At 42.0% G+C, this 25,510-nt stretch overlaps 1 protein-coding gene across 8 annotated transcripts in view; it reads right to left on the bottom strand.

Moving 5' to 3' along the window:
* The window catches only part of slc12a8 (solute carrier family 12 member 8), a 250,883-nt gene that overhangs the window by 35,566 nt on the left and 189,807 nt on the right, over positions 1-25,510 (bottom strand). For all 8 annotated transcript variants that reach the window (XR_011592652.1, XM_070875493.1, XM_070875494.1 and 5 more), the window contains exons 11-12: positions 12,507-13,194; positions 1,053-1,150 (exon numbers count right to left, since the gene is read on the bottom strand). Coding sequence is in view for 7 of the 8 variants with exons in the window: in XM_070875493.1 (XP_070731594.1) it covers positions 1,053-1,150; positions 12,507-13,194 (786 nt within the window). In the remaining variant the exon portion in view is untranslated. The remainder of the gene's footprint in view (positions 1-1,052; positions 1,151-12,506; positions 13,195-25,510) is intronic.

Raw genomic sequence — 25,510 nt, 5'->3', positions numbered from 1 at the left:
GTAAATGACGCAAATTGGATCTTGGGTTATATAGCATATGGAATAAAACACAAATCACAGGATGCAATATTAAGTCTATCCACAGCATTGGTTCATCCCTATCTGGAGTACTGTGTGCCGTTCTGGTCACCATATTACAGGGAGGACATAATGGCATTGGAAAAGTTGCAGCAAAAGCCTAGCCATTCGATATTTGGAAACACTCCATTAAAATGTATGGTTGGAAATTGTGGGCAGCGCACACTCGCATTTCTAATATGTATCCACAGTGGGAGAGACGCCTCGCCAGCAGTGCAGACTTGTTAAAATTCCTACATAAAGTAAACCTCCCCTTGTTTTAATCCAACAATGCACCATCATCACATCATCATGCAGTTTTACTGGAACACTAGAACAACATCCTTCACCAAACTGTCATGGTATTTCTATTTGCTATATTAATCATCTTTGTGATCTGTAGATGAGTAACAATTACTGCAGAATTATTAGTAATATTATGTCCATGACTCACACCCTGAGGCAAGACTGTCAAACGGCATAATAGTAACTATCTATAGAGTCATCAAACGCAGGAAACTTCTATCCCAATCTGGGCTGGATTCAAACTGAGGTCCCTAAGGTGCTAGCTAAACGATTGAACCACCCAATCCCCAAAGGCAACTCGATTTATTTTTCAAAGTTGGTTCATAAAAAGATTTGACTGTGTGAACAAACTTGTAGGAATAAAATAAAAGCTAAAGTTAACCATTAATCTACCTAACAAATTAAATTTTTAAAGCACAGCTTGTTCAAATTTCATGGAAAAGGATGGACATTAAAATAGCTGACTTTGGAAAGTGTAAAAGGGAAATAATCAACAGAAACATAGCACCGACATTCAAACAAGAAGGAGGCCTAAATGTTCTTGAGATTTTGCTAGATCATAAATTCACTTATTATAAACAGGCAAATGTGCCTTCCATAAAAGTGAAGTTTTCATAATAAACGATGTTAAAAGTGTTACATAAATGCTGTTGTACTGCACAATAGAATAGTTTATATCAATTACTTACACCAATGAGTGAGAGCCAGCGATTGCAGAGTTTGGAATAAAATGACCTTGGCATTGTGTAAATTTCTGCTTCCTGACTCTTTTGCCTTTCAATGGAACCTACAGATGGGGAGTAACAATATAAAGATAATATTTTACAAGGTCGTAATCACTGATATACAGCATCTGTAGTTAGTCTCTAACACTAATAATTAAATTCAACTGCATGTATAACCTTCAGTCCAATAAAGCATAGTATTTTAATTTACCAACTGTAAAATAAATCTACCTTCCAAAAATTACGGGAATAGACAAAAGTTACAAAATTATAATTTTCATTTTCAATGGGAAACAGATGTTAAGATTTTCAAACAGTTAATAAATATCAGTAAACTTCATTTTTATTGTCATATAAACATGATTTCCAAAACACAACTGCAGTGAAGTATTTTTCTACCATTTGTGCTGAGCAGTTCAGGTCAGTTGTACTTTTCTGTTTGCACTAGGGTCCTTTATTTTCTGCATCTCTTTATCTAATAATCCTGTCATTAATGACCATTGGAACTATAAAGCAGCAGTTTCCCCCTTGCTTTGTGCGGTCCGTCGGTGTACTCTTAGTGTCAGATCATTTTCCACAGATTCTCTACACCTAATCAGCGTCAAGTTGAAAAACACTGAACAAGTCGCTGAGCAGTGAGGAGTGTGTTATAGACTTTGAGTGACCCGAGTGTTTGTGGCAAAATGCATTCTGAATGGCATCTATTACCTCCTGATGCTATGCTACCAATCTTCCCCACTTCTGTGATTCAGTGCCCAAATCACAAATGGCCTAGCACCCAGGGCTGATCCTAAGTGACAATGACACGTTATGGGAGCTTGAAATTTTCAGATACTTTCCAAACTGGAGTAGATTTGGTGAGGGGTACATCATGAAATGAAATGTGAACCCTGTTACAAAACTTTAAGGATCGCTAGGTTCTGTTCTGCTAATCATCATCAACCATAATTTACATTTATGATAGCACCTTTAATACATAAATCGTCAGAAATAGAGCTGGGGGAGAAAGTTTAGCAGGTGTGATTGAAGACTTGAGTGAAAAGAGGGTTTTTTAAAGAAGGTTTTTAGAAGAACTAGAGAGGAAAAGGGTTTTAAGGCACAAGTTCCAGGACCCAGATGGCTGAAAAGAGAGGGTAAGATGCACAGGAATCCAGAATCTGAAAACAAATGGAAAGGCAAGGAAAGTAAGTATGAGGGAGGTTGCAGAGGTAGATAAAGACTAAGACAGGATTTTAAATTTATTATACAGGGGGATAGCCAGCCAATGTAGTCCATAAGGACAGGAATGATAGACAGATGGGTCTTCGTAAGGGATTGGATAAGACATCTGCATTTCACACATATTAGAGTTTATGGAAGTGGATGAAGCATTGGAATAATAAAGTCTGGAGGTGACGACGGTTTGGATAAGGATTTAGCGACAGTGCAACTAAGGTGAGGGGAGGTGAAGAGAAAGGTACTGTGCAGATGTTACAGTGGTCATTACATTACAACACTGACTACACTTCAAAAAAGTATGTTAGAAACATAGAAACATAGAAAATAGGTGCAGGAGTAGGCCATTCGGCCCTTCAAGCCTGCACCGCCATTCAATAAGATCATGGCTGATCATTCCCTCAGTACCCCTTTCCTGCTTTCTCTCCATACCCCTTGATGTCCTTAGCCGTAAGGGCCATATTTAACTCCCTCTTGAATATAGAAACATAGAAATGTTATTGGCTGTAAAGCGCTTTGGGACATCTGGTGGTCATGAAAGGCGCAGTATAAATGAAAGTCTTTCTGTTTTCTTTCTTTATCACTTGGGATACTGTCTGAATCAATGAGTAGGACTGGATTCCATTGCATTGTCAATATAGAGGATAATAGTACAGATATTTAATTTGATTAATCAGTCACCTGTTGCATATTCAGTGCATGGAGTTGCTCAGTCTAAGAATGGGAAAGAGAATGGGACCTGTTACTAAAGTGATTATATATTGTATTTATTAGTAACCACTGGAAGTCTATAAAAGGATTTAGTATGGATCTCTAGATGGAGAGGAGTCATTAATCTCCCTTGGTAATGGTATTAACTGAACCAAACTAACAACCATTCACCATGAGTACTTTAACATAAATTCAAAATCTAATTAAAAAAAGAACACTTAGTGGGTAGCCCAGTGGTGGTGGGACGCAGAGCTGTACCCATGATTCTCCAAATGGACTTCTAACATCAATTAGTTAGTCAGAGGGAGGTGCCAAACAAAGGGATCCACCTAGGGACCAAAAAGGAGACCTATGCATGGAGTCAGAGGGTATGGCTGAGGTACTAAATGAGTACTTTGCATCTGTCTTCACCAAGGAAGAAGATGCTGCCACATACATAGTGAAGGAGGTGGTAGAGGAGTTATTGAATGGGATAAAAATTGATAAAGTCGAGGTACTAGAAAGGCTGGCTGTACTTAAAATAGATGCATCACCAGGACTGCATGGGATGAATCCTAGGACACTGAATGAAGTGAAGGAAGAAATTGCAGAGGTACTGGCCATAATCTTCCAATCCTCCTTAGAAATGGGGGTGGTGCCAAAGGACTGGAGAATTACAAATGTTACACCCTTGTTCAAAAAAGGGTGTAAAAATAAACCCAGCAACTATAGGCCAATTAGTTTAACCTCGGTAGTAGGGAAGCTTTTAGAAACAATAATCAGGGACAAAATTACCAGTCATTTGGACAAGTGTGATCATAAGAACATAAGAATTAGAAACAGGAGTAGGCCATCTAGCCCCTCGAGCCTGCTTAGTTGGATTAATTAAAGAAAGCCAGCACGGATTTGTTCAGGCAAATCGTGTTTAACTAACTTGATCGAGCTTTTTGATGAGGTAACAGAGAGGATTGATGAGGGCAATGTGGTTGACATGGTGTACATGGATTTCCAAAAGGCATTCGACAAAGAGCCACATCATAGGCTTGCCAGCAAAGTTGAAACAAAAGGGACAGTGGCAGCATGGATATGAAATTGGCTAAGTGACAGAAAACAGAGAGTCATGGTGAACAGTAAGCTCAACCTAAGCTCGAGGAACAGCACCGCACCTTTCATTTAGGCACTTTACAGCCTTCTGGACTCAACATTGAGTTCAACAATTTCAGACCGTAATCCCTGTTTATTTATTTCTTCCGTTATACTTTTCTGTTTTTTTCTCTCTTTCCCATGGCAGCTGTTGATGACTGTCATTTTCATTTACACTCTATCTAGACTCATCTTTTGTTTTAACTTGTCCCATTACCATTTCCTTTTGCTTAGCACCATCATCCCTTTTGTCTCTTAATCTCTGCTGCCTTCCACTCGATCACAAACCTTCCCTTTTGTTCTTTCCTCCCCTCCCCCGTTTCCCTACCCTTACACTTGCTTAAAAACCTGTTACATCTCCAACTTTTTCCAGTTCTGACAAAGGGTCATCGACCTGAAAGGTTAACTGTTTCTCACTCCACAGATGCTGCCTGATCTGCTGAGTATTTCCAGACTTTTCTGTTTTTATTTCAGATTTCCAGCATGGGCAGTATTTTGCTTTTGTGTAGTGGTGAACGGTTGTTTTTTGGACTAGAGGAAGGTATACAGTGGTGTTCCCAAGGGGTCAGTTCTAGGACCACTGCTTTTCTTGATATATATTAATGACTTGGATGTGGGTGTACAGGCACAATTTCAAAATTTGCAGTTGATTCAAAACTATGAAGTATAGTGAACAGTGAGGAGGATAGTGATGGACTTCAAGAGGACATAGAAACATAGAAACATAGAAAATAGGTGCAGGAGTAGGCCATTCGGCCCTTCTAGCCTGCACCGCCATTCAATGAGTTCATGGCTGAACATGCAACTTCAGTACCCCATTCCTGCTTTCTCACCATACCCCTTGATCCCCTTAGTAGTAAGGACTACATCTAACTCTTTTTTGAATATATTTAGTGAATTGGCCTCAACAACTTTCTACGGTAAAGAATTCCACAGGTTCACCACTCTCTGGGTGAAGAAGTTCCTCCTCATCTCGGTCCTAAATGGCTTACCCCTTATCCTTAGACTGTGACTCCTGGTTCTGGACTTCCCCAACATTGGGAACATTTTTCCTGCATCTAACCTGTCTAACCCCGTCAGAATTTTAAACGTTTCTATGAGGTCCCCTCTCATTCTTCTGAACTCCAGTGAATACAAGCCCAGTTGATCCAGTCTTTCTTGATAGGTCAGTCCCGCCATCCCGGGAATCAGTCTGGTGAACCTTCGCTGTACTCCCTCAATAGCAAGAATGTCCTTCCTCAGGTTAGGAGACCAAAACTGTACACAATACTCCAGGTGTGGCCTCACCAATGCCCTGTACAATTGTAGCAATACCTCCCTGCCCATGTACTCAAATCCCCTCGCTATGAAGGCCAACATGCCATTTGCTTTCTTAACCGCCTGCTGTACCTGCATGCCAACCTTCAATGACTGATGTACCATGACACCCAGGTCTCGTTGCACCTCCCCTTTTCCTAATCTGTCACCATTCAGATAATAGTCTGTCTCTCTGTTTTTACCACCAAAGTGGATAACCTCACATTTATCCACATTATACTTCATCTGCCATGCATTTGTCCACTCACCTAACCTATCCAAGTCGCTCTGCAGCCTCATAGCATCCTCCTCGCAGCTCACACTGCCACCTAACTTAGTGTCATCCGCAAATTTGGAGATACTACATTTAATCCCCTCGTCTAAATCATTAATGTACAGTGTAAACAGCTGGGGCCCCAGCACAGAACCTTGCAGTACCCCATTAGTCACCGCGTGCCATTCTGAAAAGTACCCATTCACTCCTACTCTTTGCTTCCTGTCTGACAACCAGTTCTCAATCCATGTCAGCACATTACCCCCAATCCCATGTGCTTTAACTTTGCACATTAATCTTCTGTGTGGGACCTTGTCGAAAGCCTTCTGAAAGTCCAAATATACCACATCAACTGGTTCTCCCTTGTCCACTCTACTGGAAACATCCTCAAAAAATTCTAGAAGATTTGTCAAGCATGATTTCCCTTTCACAAATCCATGTTGACTTGGACCTATCATGTCACCTCTTTCCAAATGCGCTGCTATGACATCCTTAATAATTGTTCCATCATCTTACCCACTACCGATGTCAGGCTTACCGGCCTATAATTCCCTGTTTTCTCTCTCCCTCCTTTTTTAAAAAGGCTGGTGGAATGGGTGGACACGGGGCCGATTAAATTTAACGCCAGAAAGTGCAGTGATGCATTTGGGTAGAAAGAATGAGGAAAGGAAATATAAACTAAAGGGTATAATCCTAAAGGGGGTGCATGAACAAAGAGACTAGTGGGTGTATTGTGTAGTAGATAATGAAGAAGCAAGCTGTAGACTGCAGGACGATATCAATGAACTGGCCAGGTGGGCAGAACAGTGGCAAATGGAACTCAATCCGGAGAAGTGTGAGGTAATGCATTTTGGGAGGGCTAACAAGGCAAGGGAATACACATTAAATGGTACCACACTGAAAAGTGTAGAGGAACAAAGGAACCTTGGAGTGCAGGTCCACAGATCCCTAAAAGGTAGCAGACCAAGTAGATAAGGTGGTTAAGCAGGCATACAGAATACTTGCCTTTATTAGCCGAGGCAAAGAATACAAGAGCAGGGAGGTTATGCTTGAACTGTTAAGCCACAGCTAGAGTACTGCATGCAGTTCTGGTCACCACATTACAGGAAATATGTGATTGAACTAGAGAGGGTACAGAACAGATTTATGAGGATGTTGCCTGGACTGGAGAATTTTAGTTATGAGGAAATATTGGATAGGCTGGATTTGTTTTCTTTGCAACAGAGGAGGCTGAGGGGAGACCTAATTGAGGTGTATAAAATTATGAGGGGCCTAAATAGAGTGGATAGGAAGGACCTATTTCCCTTAACAGAGGAGTCAACAACCAGGGAACATAGATTTAAAGTAATTGATAGGAAGTTTAGAGAGGATTTGAGGGGAAATATCTTCATTCAGAGGGTGATGTGGGTCTGGAACTCACTGCCAGAAAGGGTGATAGAGGTAGAAACTCTCACAATATTTAAAAAGTACTTGGATGTGCACGTGAAGTGCTGTAACCTACAGGAGTACGGACCAAGAGCTAGAAAATGGGATTAGGCCTAATAGCTGTTTGTCGGCCGGCATGGACACGAAATGGCCTCTCTTCCATGCTGTAATTTTCTATGACTCTGTATGTGCATAAATCGTTGAAGGTGGCAGGACAGGTTCAAAAACATTACGGGATCCTAGGTTTAATAGAGGTCGAGAGCACAAAAGTGTGGATATTATGATGAACCTGTATAAAACACTGGTTTGGCCTTAACTGGAGTACTGTGTCCAATTCTGGGCACCGCACTTTAGGAAGGATGTGAAGCCTTAGAGAGGGTGCAGAAAAGATTTACGAGAATGATTCCAGCGAATAGCGACTTCAGTTACGTGGATAAACTGGAGAAGATGGGTGGGGTAGGAATTTAAGAAAGTGGAGCAAAATCTGAATTTAAAATGTTATTTCCCACCCTCCTCCAATTTTCTCTCTTGAAAACAAAGGGCTAGACTTTCCACTTTGCTGTCTATTGCCCCAAAAATGGGCAATGTTCGATGTCCCAGCCTTACCCATTGCTGGCTCATCAGCCATTTTTTGGATGGCGATTTTCCACTCGGCGATAAGCCAGCGATGTCAAATGGGCGATGCAAAAGGTCAGCGATGTGACACTCGCCCAAAGGACAGCCAGCGATGTGGAAGACAAAAGCTTCCCTAGCAACGGGCTTCTGCGCATGCCATTTTTTTTCCAGTTGACAGCATTTTGTGCATTTTTGGAGGTCAGGGGTCAGCCACACATGCGCAGTAAGGTCGATTGTGATGGGAGAGAGAGGAGAGATAAAGGAGAGAGTTATTGGAGTTGGAGGGAAGAGATTTGTGGAGTTTTGTGGCATTTTTTGCCATTGGAGATTTGGATAAAGTGTTTTTTGCCTTTGGGGAATTGGAGATTTGGATAAATTGTAGAAATGTCATCATCACCATCATCCAAGAGCGTGGATGGAGGTCATAAAAGGGCAAAGCCGTTTTTGGATGAGGCCAACGAGGTCCTCATCGAGGAGGTCCACTTCAGGTGGGCAGAACTTATCCGGGGTGTTAGGGCAAACCTCCACCCTGGGCGTACAGGAAGCTGTGGTCCGAGATTGCGGACATCATTTCCTCGGCATCCCAGGAGGCGAGGGGGCCCGACCAGTGCCGGAAGCGCTGGAACAGCAATGTGGCATCAGCTGGAGTAAGTACAGATTTTATATTGTATTGATGACGATTGTAATTGAAATTGTAATAGTAATTCTCCAGGATTGAATTAAATTTAGTACATTTTTACATCCATACATATGCATATATACGTATGTAGATCCAAAACATGCTGATCTTTGTTATAACCGTGCATCTATTGTGAATCCCATTTGCATGTAACGTTTGAAGCTGTTGTCTTTCCATGAAACTACCTAGTCAATTAGCTTATGCCATGCTCTTTTCACGTTTGCAGAAGAAGATATCTAACAACAGGGCGCAGCGGAGGTGCACTGGAGGGGGCCTGCTTATGTGCAGACTTTAAGTGAGCTGGAGGAGCGTGCAGCAGCGCTGGTGGGGACCACCAGTCACTTGGCCACCATACGTGGTGTTGCGGGACCCTCCCATGCGTCACGTGAGTAATGTGTGAAACAGTTTTAAAGTAATGTAACATCAGTTAATTAAAATGCAATGTACGGATGATGTCATGTTATGTCATGTCATGTCATGAATGCAGCCTTTGTACTACTCTCAGGTTGACAATATAAGAACATAAGCAATAAGAACAGGGGAAGGTCATCTGGCCAACATCCCCTTCTCTGTGCGCTCTCCATAAACCTGCTGCAGCTGCGGCAGATTTTCTGGGGCATATATAAACTGACCCTCAAAGCCTCTCTGGTAAAGTGCGACATCACCACTGACACCTGGGAGACCCTGGCCGCAGACCGCCCGAGGTGGAGAAAGCCCATCTGGGAGGGCGTTGAGGATGAAGAGGCCAGGCGCAGGCAGCGGAAGGAGCATGCGGCAAACCAGCCCTACCGACCCCTTCCCCCGACGAATGTCGGTCCCACCTGTAACAGGGTCTGTGGCTCTCGTATCGGATTGTTCAGCCATCAAAGAACTCACTTTGGGAGTGGAAGCAAGTCCTCCTCGATTCCGAGGGACTGCCTATGATGATGATGATGATGAAACTGATACATTAATATATGAAGTCTTGTCGGTAATGTGTACCCTTCTGTTCTGATAAGCTCAATAGGCTCAATTGTGCTTTATAGGTCAACCAGAGGCGCAAGTGGAGGCTGCACAGGAGGAGGAGGATACGACCGAGCCAGAGGAGGAGGAGGAGGAGGAGGAAGAAATGGAGGAAGCCACAGAGGGGGATGAACCTGCGGCCACTGTGGAAGTTGCTATTGCGACTGAAGAGGCACCGGGACCAAGCGGCGTGCAACCGGCTACGCCAAGGCGTGTTATAGTGCGCATGCTGACCCGATGGAGGAAGCTGGCTGAGCTCGACACTGCACCTCAAGGTGCCGCGATCGATCGAAGCACAACCCCCAGCACACAAGCGAGTCAGGAGGAAGCACTTGCCCCTGCCCGTGCTTTGTCTTCCCCTCCAACACACCCCCAACAGCCGATCGTGCCACCATCACCCCCACCACAGCAGGAAGTCTTGCCCCCATTGCCCGCTGCACACTCACGTCGTTTCGGTACCGGGGGACCAAAACAGGCGGGTGGTGCTAGGTCACGGGGGGGGGGGGGGGTCCAGGATCTGGAGGGAAACGTGGAATGTGGCCGCAGGTAGGGAGGGGGGTTTTATTATTGTTCATGTTTTTCTTCTTGTTTTTCTTGTTACTGTTGCTGTTGGGGTGTGGGGCTGGGTAGGTGGTGGGGTGGTGTTTAAAATTGAAATTGTTAACAATAGTTTTGTTGAATCTTACAATTGTTGTGCATTGTCTTTTAATAACTTAAGTAAAGTTAAGCTAAAACATTAATACAACTCTTGTGCATTTAAATATAAATATAAGTATAAATGTGAGTGGATCTATCAGTGAAAGGATGTTAAAAGCCCCTTGTTTTAGCAGTCTTCTCCCTTCCTCCATCATTCAAAATGGCGTCCGTAGTGCCAAGTTCTATGAGGAAGGCCAGGAAAAAGCAACTATTCTCCAGCAATGTTCTCGGCGAGCTATCAGCCCGGCGATATGCCGACGATGTGCCGAAAGTTGGGCTGGGCGATGTGCAGGTGATCACCTCAGCTCGGCGATGTGAGCCGAAAGTCAGGGGGAAACCAGCCTGAATTTCCACTTTTTTGTCAAAATGGGTGATGAAAGGCCATTTTGGGCGCTATATGGGCGATGTGAAATGGAAAGTCTAGCCTAAAGTCTCTTGTACTGGGTAAGCTTCTGAGAGTGCAAGCTATCCTTTCTATATCACCCAACTGGTTATTTTTCATGTGCGAGGCTAGACAGTAGTGTGAGAAAGCAATTTAACCTTGCAGGCATAACAGCTCATGCTATCCTGACCTGACATCCACACATCACTGAAGTCACTGTATAGTGATCAGGAGTAGGAACGGGGGCCCACTTTCTCTCTCCCTATCCCAGTGCCAGTGAAGCCAATTGTGGCACTCCCACCACCACATTGGCTGAAATCAGTTAATACAGAAAAAAACAGAAATCCCACAAACCTAGGATTTTCTGAACCATATGGCTCAATTTTGACACTAAGCAACTGAGGCCCCATGTGGCTATTATGGTGGATGTAAAAGATCCCATGACACTTTGTAAAGAAGAGCAGGGAATTTTCCTGGTGTTCAAGCCAACATCCCTCCTCCAGCTTATCAAAACAGATTAGCTGATCATTTAACACAGTTGATGCTCATGGGACCTTGCTTTCTACTTGAGCTGCCATGTTTGCCTACATAACAAGAGTGACTGCATTCAACAACAACAACTTATAGTGCCTTTAATGTAGTGAAATGTCCCAAGGTGCTTCACAGGAATTTTACGAGACAAAAGATTTGACACTGAGCCACATAAGGAGAAAGTAGGTCAGGTCATGAAAAGCTTGGTCAAAGAGGTAGGTTTTAAGGAGTGTCTTGAAGGAGGAAAGTGAGGTAGAGAGGCGGAGAGGTTTAGGCAGGAAATTCAAGAGCTCAGGGCCTAGGCAACAGAAGGCACGGCCACCAATGGTTGAGCGATGCTCAAGAGGGCAGAATTAGAGGAGTGCAGACATCTCGGGGTTTGTGGCACTGGAGGAGAGTACAGAGATAGGGAGGGGTGAGGCCATAGAGAGATTTGAAAACAAGGATGAGAATTTAGAAATCGAAGCATTGCTTAACAGGAAGCCAATGTAGGTCAACGAGCACGGGGGTGATGGGTGAGTGGAACTTGGTGCGCGTTAGGACACGGGCTGCCGAGTTTTGGATCACTTCTAGTTTACGTAGGGTAAAATGTGGGAGGCCAGCCAGGAATGCACTGGAATAGTCAAGTCTAGAGGTAACAAAGGCATGGATAAGAGCTTCAGCAGCAGATGAGCTGAGGCAAAGGCGAAGATGGGTGATGTTTTGGAGATTGAAATAGATGGTCTGAGTTATGCTGCAGATATGTAGGCGAAAGCTCATTTCAGGGTCAAATATGACACCAAGGTTGTGAACAGTCTAATTCAGCCTCAGACAGATGTTGGGGAGGGAACGGAGCTAGGGAACGGAGTTTGTGGCGGGGACTGAAAACAATGGCTTTGGTCTTCCCAATATTCAATTGGAGAAAATTTCTGCTCATCCAGAACTAGATGTCAGACACGCAGTCTTAACAATTTAGAGACCGAAGAGGGGTCGAGAGAAGTGGTAGTGAGGTAGAGCTGGGTGTCATCAGCGTACATGTGGAAGCTGATGCTGTGTTTACGGATGATGTCGCCATGGGGCAACATATAGATGAGAAATAGGAGGGGCCAAGGATAGATCCTTGGGAGACACCAGAGGTAACAATGTGGGGGCTGGAAGAGAAGCCGTTGCAGGTGATTCAAAAATAAATTGACTGTGAGGTGCTTTGAGAGGCCCTGGGTATATGATACGGGGCTATATAAATGTAAAGTTTTTTTCCAACTTGTAGTGCATCTGACTCCGACAAACAGAAATTTACTGGAGCCTTGTGAAATAATCTCTGTCCACAACCTTACTTTGGGAAGCAGCTAAATTACTAAAATCAATTATTCATTGATGCAGCCATTAGAGTAGCTTCAGTCCTTCTGAACCAAGAGAAGGCAGAGCTTATTCAGATACCACCCTTGAGAATACAGGAAGAGCTGGAAGATCAACTATTCCAATAACAATTACCATATCCTCTTGTTTCTGACGAATCATCCGTGTCTGTAAAATACTGCCCTGCAGATTCAGTTATTGTGTTGCCAACAGTGTGATGGGCTGCCACAGATTGAGGTACAAAAGGATTTTCAAGATGCTGATGGTCTCCCACATCCTGTTCTGACAGGTCACCTGAAAGCTCAGTCTCCGAGACCTGGCTGTTGTCCTCCTTAAATGTTGCATTTGAGATGTCAAGATCTAACATAAAACTATCCTGCAGTGTCTGCTTTGCCGGTTTTTTCACCATTTTCAATCGGACAGACTGATTCACATTTTTTTCTTTTTTCTCATTTTTTTTCACCTCTTCTTCACTGTCATGAGGTGTTGTTTGAAAGATCTGGTTCATGTCCTTGGTGAACTCAAGCAAAGAGCCATTTGTATTGCCTTTTATTGGGGCATCATATTTAAGTGGGCCATCTAAATTCAGTGGCTGTGAAGATTTATAAGTTCTAGCATTTTCTTTATTCTTGATTTTTTCATTCTGCTGAATATCATAGCTCATACAAACGGAGAAGTAAGAGTAATCTACAACACTGTAAGTCAACATAAAGTTTATGCTGACTATCGGGGCAAGAACATTCACTTGCCCAATGAAGATAAAAGCCATCGTCACAAGTCCCACAAGACATATTGCAGCCACTGGGGTCTTGTTTGGCCCTTTCTGAGAAGAAGAAAAAATGCATAATTAAAGAATTTGTTTTGTACATAACAAAGAACACAGTACCTCATATTTATCATGTGAAAGACACCAAGAATAACATACAGCAAGTTAAGGTTATAGTAATTCATACTTTTAAAAATATGCTCCAGTTAAAAATGTGATCATTGGGTATAAAAAACATACAGACACAGTTAATCACTCAATGCATAATGATGGTGCAATTGTTATTTACACCTTGGAAATGATATCCTTGGAAAACTACTGGTTAGGGTTGAAAAACAGTTTCAAGGTTAGATCGATGACCCACTCCATTGCCTTCAGGAAGACCATTTTCCAGAACCTTCCCGTAGAAATTTAAATTGACTGAGTGAAATCCATAGTAGGGCAAATTGTATATGACATGCAGATAGAATGTGCTTGATCAAATGACCTTTTCTAGCTCAATATTTTCACATATTCTTAAGTTAATTTAGTTCAGAAATGGATCAGGGAGTGGCGAAGAACACTGATTTTTTGGATGCACGTTTGAATCTTGCCCAGAAAGATGAAACAAAGGGACATAGGGCTAGACTTTCCACTAGGTGGCTAAGGCCCCAAAAAATGGGCCTTTATTTCTCAGCACACTTTTGGTCCTTGCATCGGCCCAGCGAAGTGCATGCTAAGTGCTGAAACTTGGGATGGGTCTTGTGTGGGCGATCATTTGGGCGATCATCTCAGCGATCAAAGTGGAAACTTGGGGACCTATTTTTCCGGCGGTATTTTGGGCATAGTTTCCACATTTTGCTCAAAATGGGCGATAGAGATCCATTTTGGACCATATATAGGCCATAAATGGGCGATGTGAAGTGAAAAGTCACTTTCCACTTCACATCACCCATCTAAGGCCCATCTATGGCCCAAAATGGAACTCTACCGCCCATTTTGAGCAAAAAGTGGAAACTAGACCCAAAATATTGCCGTAAAAATAGGCCCACAAGTTTCCACTTTGATCGTTGAGATGATCACCCAAATGATCGCCCACACAAGGCCCATCCCAAGTTTCAGCACTTAACATGCACTTCGCTGGGCCAATACAAGGCCAAAAAGAGTGCTCAAGAGTGCTTTTTCAGGGCCTTAGAGAGGGAAATGGGCACTACAAATGCCATTTTTAGCCTCTGAGGAAGCGTGGAGAATTGTTCTGTGTTATTTAAAGAGTAAAATTGATGCAAATTGTACTCAGAAATTTGGGACAGGGAATATAAATAGGTATTATCACCTTATTTATGCATATATTGGAATTATTTATTAAATAGCTTTTACATAGTGAAGTTATTTAATGATATTCCGTGGGGAAACAGAATAAACAAACAAATCTGCATGAAGAACTGTACGTTGTAAAACTTAGGTAAGTAAGAGAGAAGGTTCAAAAGTTGTAGAAATTTTTTTTTTTAAATTAACAAACAAAGAACTAATGAACAACACCCTCCAACCCCCCACCAACCCACCCTTCCCTCAAAATCCCCAAAACGTTACAAGAAGAAGAAATGAACATTTTACAGAACAAGTGGCCATTTAAGTAATGATAACAAGTGACCATTTCAGTCACGCTAACAAGTGACCATTTCAGTTACGATAACAATTGACCATTTCAGTCATAACAACAAGTGACCATTTTGTCATGACAACAAGTGACCATCTCAGTAATGACAACAAGTGACCATTTCAGTGATGACAACAAGTGACCATTACAGTGATGATAACAAGTGACCATTTCAGTCATAACAACAAGTGACCATTTCAGTGATGATAACAAGTGATCATTTCAGTCATGCCAACAAGTGACCATTACAGTGATGACAAGTGACCATTTCAGTCATGCCAACAAATGACCATTTCAGTGATGATAACAAGTGACCATTTCAGTCATGACAACAAGTGACCATTTCAGAAAGAATACATAGGGAACAGTTAAGTAATGATAACAAGTGAACAAGTGAACATTTAACTTTATGCTGGGTTGCGTAAAATTTAGTTATGTTTAAATGTAGCCCAATAACATTGCAAATTTTAGTTACTATTTAGATAATTAAATAATACATAAATATAAATTTCAACTACTCTCGCAGCTGCCAGTAGGCTGTTCCATTGTTTGTGGCACTGGTCCGGTGTGCGCGTTTCATTGGAGGCTAATGTGACTACGTCGGCTATTTCGGACCAATTCCTGCGATATGCACGGGGTGGAAGTTTCCCCTGCCCACCCCGTGTCAGATCCTCCCATCTGGAGCTGACAGCATTTACGAGGGCCTCATTTGCATCTTTGCTGAAGGGTTTGGCCCTTCTCTTTCCTGCACCTCCCTCCATTCTTTAAATTTATCTGTAATTTGGATAAAACTTTCTGACCTGCTTCCTTTCTCCTCTCTCTCTCTCTCTCTCTCTCTGTCCCAGACTCACCCAGAGCTTCTGAGCATGTGTGAAGACCCTTGACCTCCCAAAACACGGGAAGCAGCATCAACCTGAAAAAAAAAATCAATCTGCACATGCGCAGTAATGCGTTGCTAGAGAAGCTTTTTTTTTTCATTCACTTCCGTTTCCTTTGGGCGATCAGGAGATCGCTGAGAAATGACATCGCCCATTTGACATCGCTAGGCTAAGGCCAAGTGGAAAATCGCGAGAAAAAAAAAATGGGTCTTGAGCGGCAATCAGCACGGGCGATAGGTCCTGCATCGTTGGAACAAGGCCCATTTTTTTCAGCCTTAGCCTGAAAGTGGAAAGTCTAGCCCAAAAGATTTAATTAAAAGGCAAGAGGTTCCAGGCCTGGGCAATGAAATATTTTTTCAAGTTGGATCCCAGGGTAAGCATGAAAAACTTACATTTCAATTATAGCAGAATTTACATGCAAGGTTAATCTCTTGCCACTTTGCCCCAGCAACATACCTTAACTCCAATATGTATCTCCCAGAGTATGAATGTGAAATATCAATATTTTTATATCAGCTTTCTATGCTTTGCACTAAAAATGCAAGGCTAATTAGTGCTGAATTATTGCCACTTTTGGGCTGTGGACTGAATTAAAGTAGTCTAAATTAATTTCACTTACAGTGCATTCACACTATAAAGGCAGCATCGGTGTTGAGCAGTTTCAGCCGCTCACCAATGCTAAACTTAGAATGTAAACAGGATATCAAGGCTTGAATTGACTCCAAAACAAGGCGAAGTGAGACAATCTCGTCCAGGTATTCTTTAACATATTTGCTCCAGTAACAGTCAGAACCTGACTCTGGATTCTGACTGTATTTGTACTATAACTGCAGCATCGGTGTGAAGCAAAACGGTTTCACATCTACACATCTGTTCTAGCATGAATACACTCTTAGGACACTTATACTCAACAGAAAGCAGAGGCTTTCAACTCATGAGTCTATACTGGTTTTGAAACTCAGCCGCTGTTCTAATCTATTGTGCTAGCTAACTCAAATAATTTAGCAGCCAATCAAAATAAAGAAATTTAACATTTGGATCTATTTATGGGGGACACTTAAGACCCTGGACAGACGTAGGCTTGCTAGTCATGCCAAAACTGCATCACAGAGGAACACTCTGTAGGAGAAATGCCCTAAGAATTGGCTTAAATGTGTCCTCAAAACAGAGTCAGTGATCAGACTAAATGCTGGGAAATGAAAGGACTAATGCTAAAAGATTTATATAAACAAAACATTCCTCACCAGGGATGGAAAAGAAGCAACCAAGACCACAGACAGCTCATTAAGGCGGCATAAAAATGTCCTGCCTTATCTGGACCTGTGCACGACCTCTTTCTCAGCAAAGCTCTGAGAAGCCAGGGAATAAACAAGTGACCTGATAGGACTAGGTGCTAGTGATTCATTGATTTGAAGGTAATTATTTATATCAATCTCAGCCATTGATCGCAACTGTAAATTTATAATCAGAAATATGTTAATGCTGAATTACTGTGATATTAGAAGACATTTAATATAGAAAGGGGGGAAGATCAACTAATTTGATAAACTAATTCAAATTAAAGGGGATAAAATCACTGGTCTGGAAGGATTGCATCCGTGCATATTAAAAGTAATAGAAGAGATAGCAGAGGCACATTAGAAATTAATTGAAAAAGGGAATAGTGCCAAAGGACTGGCAGATAGCTATTGTGATTCCTATATTTAAAAAGGGAGATAGAACAAGTCCAGGAAACTATAGACCAATGAGCTTATTGTCGGTGGTAGGAAATGAATGGAATCCTTACTCAAAGATGTAATAAAAATAGAAAGTAATCAGCATGAATTTCAAAAGGGAAGGTCATGCTAAACCAATATTATTGAATTCTTTGAAGTAACAGAAAGGGTAGATAAGGGTAAGGCAGTAGACATAATATATTTGGATTTTCAAAAGGTCTTTGATAAGGTACCACATAGCAGACTCATGACTAAGGTCAGAACATGTGGAATCAGAGGATAAGTAGCAGAATGGATAGCAAACTGGCTACAAAACAGAAAACAGAGCATAGCTACTCAGACTGGCAAAGTGGGTGGGACGTGGTGTTCCACAAGGATCAATCTGAGACCACTGTTCACCATTTAGATAAACAATTTGGACTTGGGAATCGGAAGTACAAATTCAAAATTGGGAAATGTAGTTAATACAAAGGAATGCGACAAAATACAGGAAGACATTAATAAACTTTCAAATGGGCATGTAATTGGTAAATTAACTTCAATTTAGGTAAGTGTGAGGTAGTGCATTTCAGTAGGAATAATAAGGAAGCCACATAATCCTTGGAAAATGATTGTCTAAATAGGGTAGAGGAACAGAAGAATCTGGGGCACAATTCACTAAAAGTAGCGACACAGGTTAATAAGGCCATAAAAAAAGTAAACAAAGCATTGGGAAAAGCAGAAAAGTTATGTTAAACCTGTATAGAACCTTGATTAGACCACAATTTGAGTACTGTAAACAGTCCTGGCCCTATATTATAAAAAAGATATAGAGTCACTGGAGAAGGTGCCAAAAAGATTTATTAGAATGCCAGAACTGAGAGGTTATATCTATAAGGAAAGATTGAACAGACTGGGTCTCTTTTCTGCAGAAAAGAGAAGACTGAGAGGTGACCTGATTGAGGTCTCTAAGATTATGAAGGGTTTGATAGGGCAGATGTAGAGAAGCTGTTTCCACTTGCAGGTGAGACCAGAACTAAGGGCTGTAATAAGATAGTCACTAATAAATCCAATCGGGAATTCAGGAGAAACTTCTGTCCCCAGAGAGTGGTTAGAATGTGGAACTCATTACCACATGGAGTAGTTGAGGCCACTAGCATAGATGCATTTAAGAGGAAGCTAGATAAATGCATGAGGGAGAAAGGAATAGAACGGTATGTTGAAGCGATTAGATAAAGAAGAATGGGAAGAGGCTCGCGTAGGGCATAAACACTGGCATGAACCAGTTGGGCCAAATGGCCTGTTTCTGTGCTGTGTATAATAACCGAACTGCTTTTATATCCTCTTATTTATTTTGTCAATTAATCTACTAATTTTCTACATACACATCTACTAATTATTTATGTACTCATGTTCAATGATACAAATTAAGATTAATAAACAATTGTTAGTTCATGATTTTGTTGTCTGACTTCTTCTTTGAATTAACTTTTTTTGCCTATTACCAGTCACTTAGTAGTTTGTGCGGATCCTAATGGGAGATTGGTAGTGTAAATGCTCATATAATTTGACCTGGTTAATGCAAGACAGTTCAGCGAGGCAAACAGACATCATTCACGCAAGCCATAAAATTAGATGATAAACCTCAGATGATTGCTTGACAAGGTGCCCATGAAGAATACTCTTGTCAGGGTATTAATCCCACTGTTCTTACAAAATCATGAGATGAGAAGTGACTGCTAAAATAAAGTAGATATGAACAGAGAGTGAAAATCCCTAATGTGTGATTTTATGACCACCAGTGTCAAGTAAATTTGGGAGTCATAAATTTGGAAATCAGAAAAATACATTGGAACAGATAGCAGTATAACAAGGGTTAAGGGCCTTTCAAAAGAAAATAATTTCAATGCAATTTTTTTCACTTGGAATTTTAGTATGTGGAAGGAACTATGGGGAGAAATTGGCCTCCTTTGCGCCTCCGGGAGGCGATAATGGGACGCCCGGGCGCAGCAAGAGCAACAACACCCACAAAATTGCTGTGGAGGTTTGCGGCAGTTAACCCAAGTGCCATGATCTCCTGTGCCCCAGAGACGTCATCCTGCTGCGCAGTGCCCGGTAACATCCCAGTTGCAAACTTCGGTTCCGCGCCCTGCAGCATCGCCAGGCGTCAACACTGGCAGCTGCAGGAGACGTTGTAAGGGAAGCCAGCCGCTTGGGGAGTGGTGTTTAAAGGTAATGCTGCTCGGGTAACTTAAAAATTTGTTTACAGCCCTAAGGTGATTTTTTTCCCATTTTGCTCTGCCCCGATTGATCAGCCCTGCACGTCAGTGACGAAGGACATCATTGTAATGCAGAGCCTGCAGCAATGACCCTTCCCTTTAAGGGAGTGAAGGAGCCTCCATTCCCTGCAGTGCTGCACTCGACATTGTGCAGCGCTGCACTGCTATCGTCCTTCTTGCTGGCTTTAGCGCTCCAACGGAAGCGGTAGCACTTGATTTAACACTCCACTTCCTTTCTGGAGCGCTAAGCCGGAAGTTCACGTCAGCTTCACTTGCGCATAGCCCGACGATACTTTTGCGCTACCCCAAAAGTTATCGCCCCAAACGGGGCGCTACACAATTTCTAGCCCTACAGATTTAAAATTTTAACCATCTTCATTTAACATGCAATTTTCCCATTTAATTTAGAATTATACAGACCCAGGTCTGTCTAATTGTAACTTCTGAACTGGGAAAGAACTTACAGGTCATACCTTTAGAGTACTATTGAGGCTTATTGGGTGATTACCAACTATCCAATGTCATTATTCAGTAAAAAAATTATGGGATCATCGTCTTAGACGGTTCATTAAATGAACTATATTCTGTTCTATTCTGAATGTCCAAGGATAGACATTTGGGGGCCGAAATTCAGCTCCGCCACAAACCTGCCACACCTACCTTTTTCAAAGTGTTTTTACCACCGTTTTGGATGAGCTCACCTCTTTCCCAAAATTCAGCTCTTTGTCTTTTTTTTAAGTGGCCAGGAAATCGGTCATAATGGGAGTGGAAGTGCAGCGGTAAGTGCTGGTGAGGAATGGAAGTGGAGGCGGGATGGATTCTCCACCGCTTTCGCTCAGCAGCGGATCGGTGGTGACATCATTACGCTCCCCTCCTTTAAAGGGGAGAGAATCGGTGATTATTTTAGGAAACCAGGGAGGCCTCGGCATTGGGCCCTTACCTTTAATGGCCACCGCGCAGCCAGGGCTGACAGAGGAAATGAAAGGTCGGGGCACCGCTCGGCAGGCATAAGAGTTTTCGGGCTGAATTTCGAGGGAGGTGGCGGTCCCAGCAGTGCGCACACTAATGACGCACTCACGGCCGCTCGGCAGTGGCAGGGCGGAAATGGGGACAGCCAGAAAATCCCCCCTGCTGAATTTAGTTTGCGGCAGCCATTCGACCAGAAATCGGCGGCCGCTCGAGAGCTGAATTTCGGCACCTTGGTTTTAGTGAATTAGTTCCTTTTATGATGTTCCTGACCTGAATACAAATGGTTTCTGCAGACTATGTAGGAGTAGATCAATAATTAATATAATTTAAAATAATTAATATTTGTTACTGTATTAGTTACAAAGGCAATTTACATCAGACATTATAATGAATTGGGATTCTATCAGGTAATTTCCAGACATGGTGAGTCTTCAGTTGAAGCTTTAATTTTAAATCCACTGTTGTGCATATAATGGTTTTGAACTTAAAAATGCCACTTAGCCATATTGATTAAGATTCACTCCCAAATATGACATTTACATATATTTGTAGAGACAGTGGGCCTGAATTTGCGGGCCCTATGGATGCGTACGAGGTACGCCCTATACATTTACATACATTTGTAGAGACAGTGGGCCTGAATTTGCGGGCCCTATGGATGCATAGGGGCCTCGCAAGTTGCGGGTTTAGGTATGCAAAGCGCATGAGCCGAAATCTGCAAATTGCAATCTGTCAAGAATCCTCTTGACAGATCCCCTGCATCCAAAAGTAAAGGGCCTCCGTAGGTAGAGAGTTGAGCTATTTGCCCAACTCCTGCCCAGCGAATGTCCTTCAAATTCTTACGACTTACGGCATAAATTCTGACGGCGTAAGACTTTTAAAGTACAGAAAAATACATTTTAGAAAATAATTTCAACATTTTAAATCCTGTAAGTTTATTTATATGTAAGGTAAGTTTATTTTTAGACCCTTTAAAAAATGTACATTTATTTTTCAAAAAATTTAATTTTTGTTTTTAATAATTAATTCAATTCCATTTTTATTAATTTGAAATATGTGATTTAAAAAAAAAGTTATTTTCAGTGTTTCTGTGTTTTTGGAGGTATTCCCATTCATTCTTATGGTGATTCCGTAATCTGATAGATTGGGCTGACCCACATGACCTCAGTGATGCGTACGAAACCCATATGCTCCTGGGATACGTGGGACTCTATGCACGCCTTCGCATAGAGGGCCAAGACCAGAAGTCTCCGAAACTCCTGGGCCACCAGGTACTTTCGGAGAAATTTCTGAGGTCAGAGGCATCCGACTGCAATTTCTGGGCCAATATGCTATATTTATTTTGCTGGCGGGATCCAGAGTTATTTAATATCATCCCTTACCAATAGCTAAACACCACAAATTTACACAAACAAAACGTTTGAGAAAAATATCTTCACAATGCTGCATTAAAACACTTCCAATATTTATATCCATCATTCACATTACACCTAAAACATAATTTGATTTGAAAAGAAGTCAACACGTGTGATTTGCGATGCAAGAATGCAAACTGATATGCTAAAATCATCAGATCCATACTGCTGGATTGTTTGGGGAATATACTCATTGATGCATTGGAAGTTCTAATTTGTTATTTTTAAGACATGATGATGGAGAATAGTGAGATGTTTTGCTCCTCATAAATAAGTTATTTTACATTGAATGGGCCTTATGGATACTTCAAATCAAACTGGCATTGTGGTTACTATAAACATCTGATCGTCACATGATTAAAAAAATCTTGGTCACATATTAAATGTGTAATTATGCTAATTGAACTATTATTATTGCCGTATTTTTTCTCTTTGACTTCCTCTGCATCTTGCATTATTCCATACCAGGAGGATGTGTGTTGGCCTGTTCCCAGGCTTTTGCAACCAACCATCAGAGGAGATTAGGCTCTCCCGAAGTCTTGGTGATCAGGTTCAATCCAATCTGAAGCAAAGTAGTTGATCTGAGCCAGGCGATGGTTGAGCACTACAACTGGCCTTGATTCCTTGGGATTGGGGAGTGTGGGAAAAATCTGACAGGACCCCCGCTCTGACTGCTATTCCGGTACCCTGGTGGATGGCAGATCAGGTTAAGAGAGTGAAGCTCTATTCAGTCGAGTATCCTTCTGCGACTTGCTCTCAAGGTTCTCACATGGATAATAGCCACAGCGAGTTTTTGCAAGGTACTCGCTGTGAAATCATACCCAGCAAGGACTCAATGCCTTGAAAAGAGGAGAGCAAATTGATGAGATGAGCAAGATAAGAAAACAGGTGACAGCTGATTTTTGCACTCATCCTGTGAAGAAGTACCTGATCTCTGTCACTACCTCCCCCCTCTGTTAGCACAATCAAGCATTTACTGCATACAGATTTTAGCTGTAGCCTTGTATCATGTGCCACAGCTACACAGACATTTGGAAAACAACGTTTTTTTTAAAGTTGGTTTTGGTCCTTAAATTTAAAATGATAGAAAGTACCAAGCACTGAAACATTTCTCAGTCCGCATTTGCATAGAATTTTTTTCTTTTAAATAGCTAATTACACCGTAAAATATGTTAATGTGCTCAGCATGTTATATGCTGCACCAGTCGTTATCTTGAAAGGTAACACTAAATTGATTCCTCTCATCATGCTTGACTTTATAGTCATAATTACAGTGACATAATGTGGGTTCCGATCCTCTTTTATTACTTTTATGATTGTCAGAAGTCTGCTGCACTATGTTGATGAGAAACTGCCAGATATTTATATATAAATCTGACAATGTGTGACAGGATGGAAATCATTTTATATTTCTGCATTTGATATTCATTCTAGTACACTTGATTTATATCTTAACAATCTGATCATTTTATATCAATTTTATTGTAAAAAATTCCAATCTTTTAACAGAACTCTTTTATATTGAGTTATTTCAGGCTAAGAGAAATTAGAAATGATGGTTTAATATTTTAAAAATAAATCTTTATTAATTACTCGTCAATCTTTCATGGCATTCCACTCAGAGGCAAGGCTATATGTAGTCTTCAGGGGGTTAGAGGTCAGAAGATAATTGGACCAGGACCATATACACAAGTGCATTCTTTTTCCTTCCTCTCTCTCCTAGCTCTTGTCTTTCTTATTCTGTTCCTTTTTAAATGCTGTTCATCAGTAATATCATTGAATTTTGGCAAAGTGTCTACACATCTGAAACATCGACTTGTCTGAAATCAAGTCAACCCTCTGTGGCAGACTTAGTAATCAAATGCCCAAGCCAAACAAGTTCAATTACTCCTGGTTACTTTTGACCAGCCAAACTGGCTCATTACCAGAAAGGCACACCTGTCAGTAGGAACAAGGATTCTTCCTACATGGCTCCACATAACCTTGCTAGCTAAGGCCTAAAGTGTTAGGATTGTCCTGGTTGGAAAAATAGCAGAAAGCTTAGCAAAGCTCTGCAACAGTAAAATTGTGCAGTTTTAGCTGGTTATGCTCCAGCAGCCTGAGTCTTGCTACCTCACACCTAAGCTCTCCGTTAAATGGGGTATGTCCCTAAGGGAATATAGGGCCCAAGTTTGCCCCGCCGGTTAAAACGGCGCTCCTGCCTGAGGTGCGCCGACTTTGTACATGAAAAACGGCACGGAAAACTTACTTCGGTATTCTCCTTGGAACGTCGTAGGTCTTGGCGTGGTGCAGTACAAGCAGTGTGGGGGAGCAGAGCCAGGTCCCGGTGCTGAAAACAGTGCCGGAACCTCTGCACATGCGCGCTAGATTCTCGCCCTCAGATTCTCTGGTGTGCTCTGCAGGCTGTGTGGGAGGGGCCTCTAGCCCTGGCCGAATGGGCTCCCTCATCGGCGGCCAGAGTGTGCAGAGTTTGCTATCGACTCTGTGCAACAGTACCCAGCTGTTAGTGTTTTTCTGCAGGAAAACTTTGCTGAAGGTAGGACTTCTATTTATTATTTGTTTATTTATTTATTTATTGATTGCTAATCTGGTCCTAAATTCTTGTTTGAATTACATTCAAGTTTATTCTTCATCTGGTTTTGTGCCTTCCTGGTGCCAGGGTCAAGGATGTCACCGAGCGGACGTAGGGCATCCTGGGGTGGGGGGGGAGGGTAAACAGCTAGAGGTCTTGGTCCATATCGGGACCAGCGACATAGGTAAAATAAGGCATGAGGTCCTACAGGAAGAATTCAGGGAGCTAGGAAGAAAATTAAAGGGCAGGACCTCAAAAGGTAGTAATCTCCGGGTCACTACCGGTGCCACATGCTAATGAGTATAAGAATAGAAGGATAGATAGGATGAACACGTGGCTGGAAAGTTGGTGTAGGAGAGAGGGTTTTAAATTCTTGAGGCATTGAGACTGCTTCTGGGGGAGATGGGACCTGTACAAACTGGACGGGTTGCACCTCAACAGCCCTGGGACCAATATCCTCACGGGGAGTTTTGCTACTGCTATTGGGGAGAGTTTAAACTAGCTTGGCAGGGGGATGGGAACCTGAGAACGAATTCAAAAGGGAAGGAAGTAAAGCAGAAATTGGATAGCAAGAATCTAGAAAGCGAATCTGTAAGACAGAGGAAACAGGGCTTAGTATGTAATAAGCAAGGAGGTCTTCCTGTTCTGAATGGTACATACTTTAATGCAAGGAGTATAGCGAATAAGGCGGATGAGCTAAGAGCACAGGTAAACACTTGGGAGTATGAAATTATAGCTATTACAGAAACAAGGGCAGGTTTGGCAGATCAATATTCCTGGTTACAGGATTTTTAAATAAGATAGAGAGCGGGGTAAAAAGGGGAGGATCGCGGTACTGATTAAAGTAACTATTATAGCGGTGAGGAGGAATGATATGTTAGAGGGATCATCAAATGAGGCCAGATGGGTCAAATTGAAAAATAAAAAAGA

Source organism: Pristiophorus japonicus, chromosome 3, assembly GCF_044704955.1.
Source record: "Pristiophorus japonicus isolate sPriJap1 chromosome 3, sPriJap1.hap1, whole genome shotgun sequence".
Classification (NCBI taxonomy): Eukaryota; Metazoa; Chordata; class Chondrichthyes; family Pristiophoridae; genus Pristiophorus; species Pristiophorus japonicus.
The sequence above is the reverse complement of the archived record's forward strand: the minus strand, read 5'-3'. Positions and strand labels throughout refer to the sequence as shown.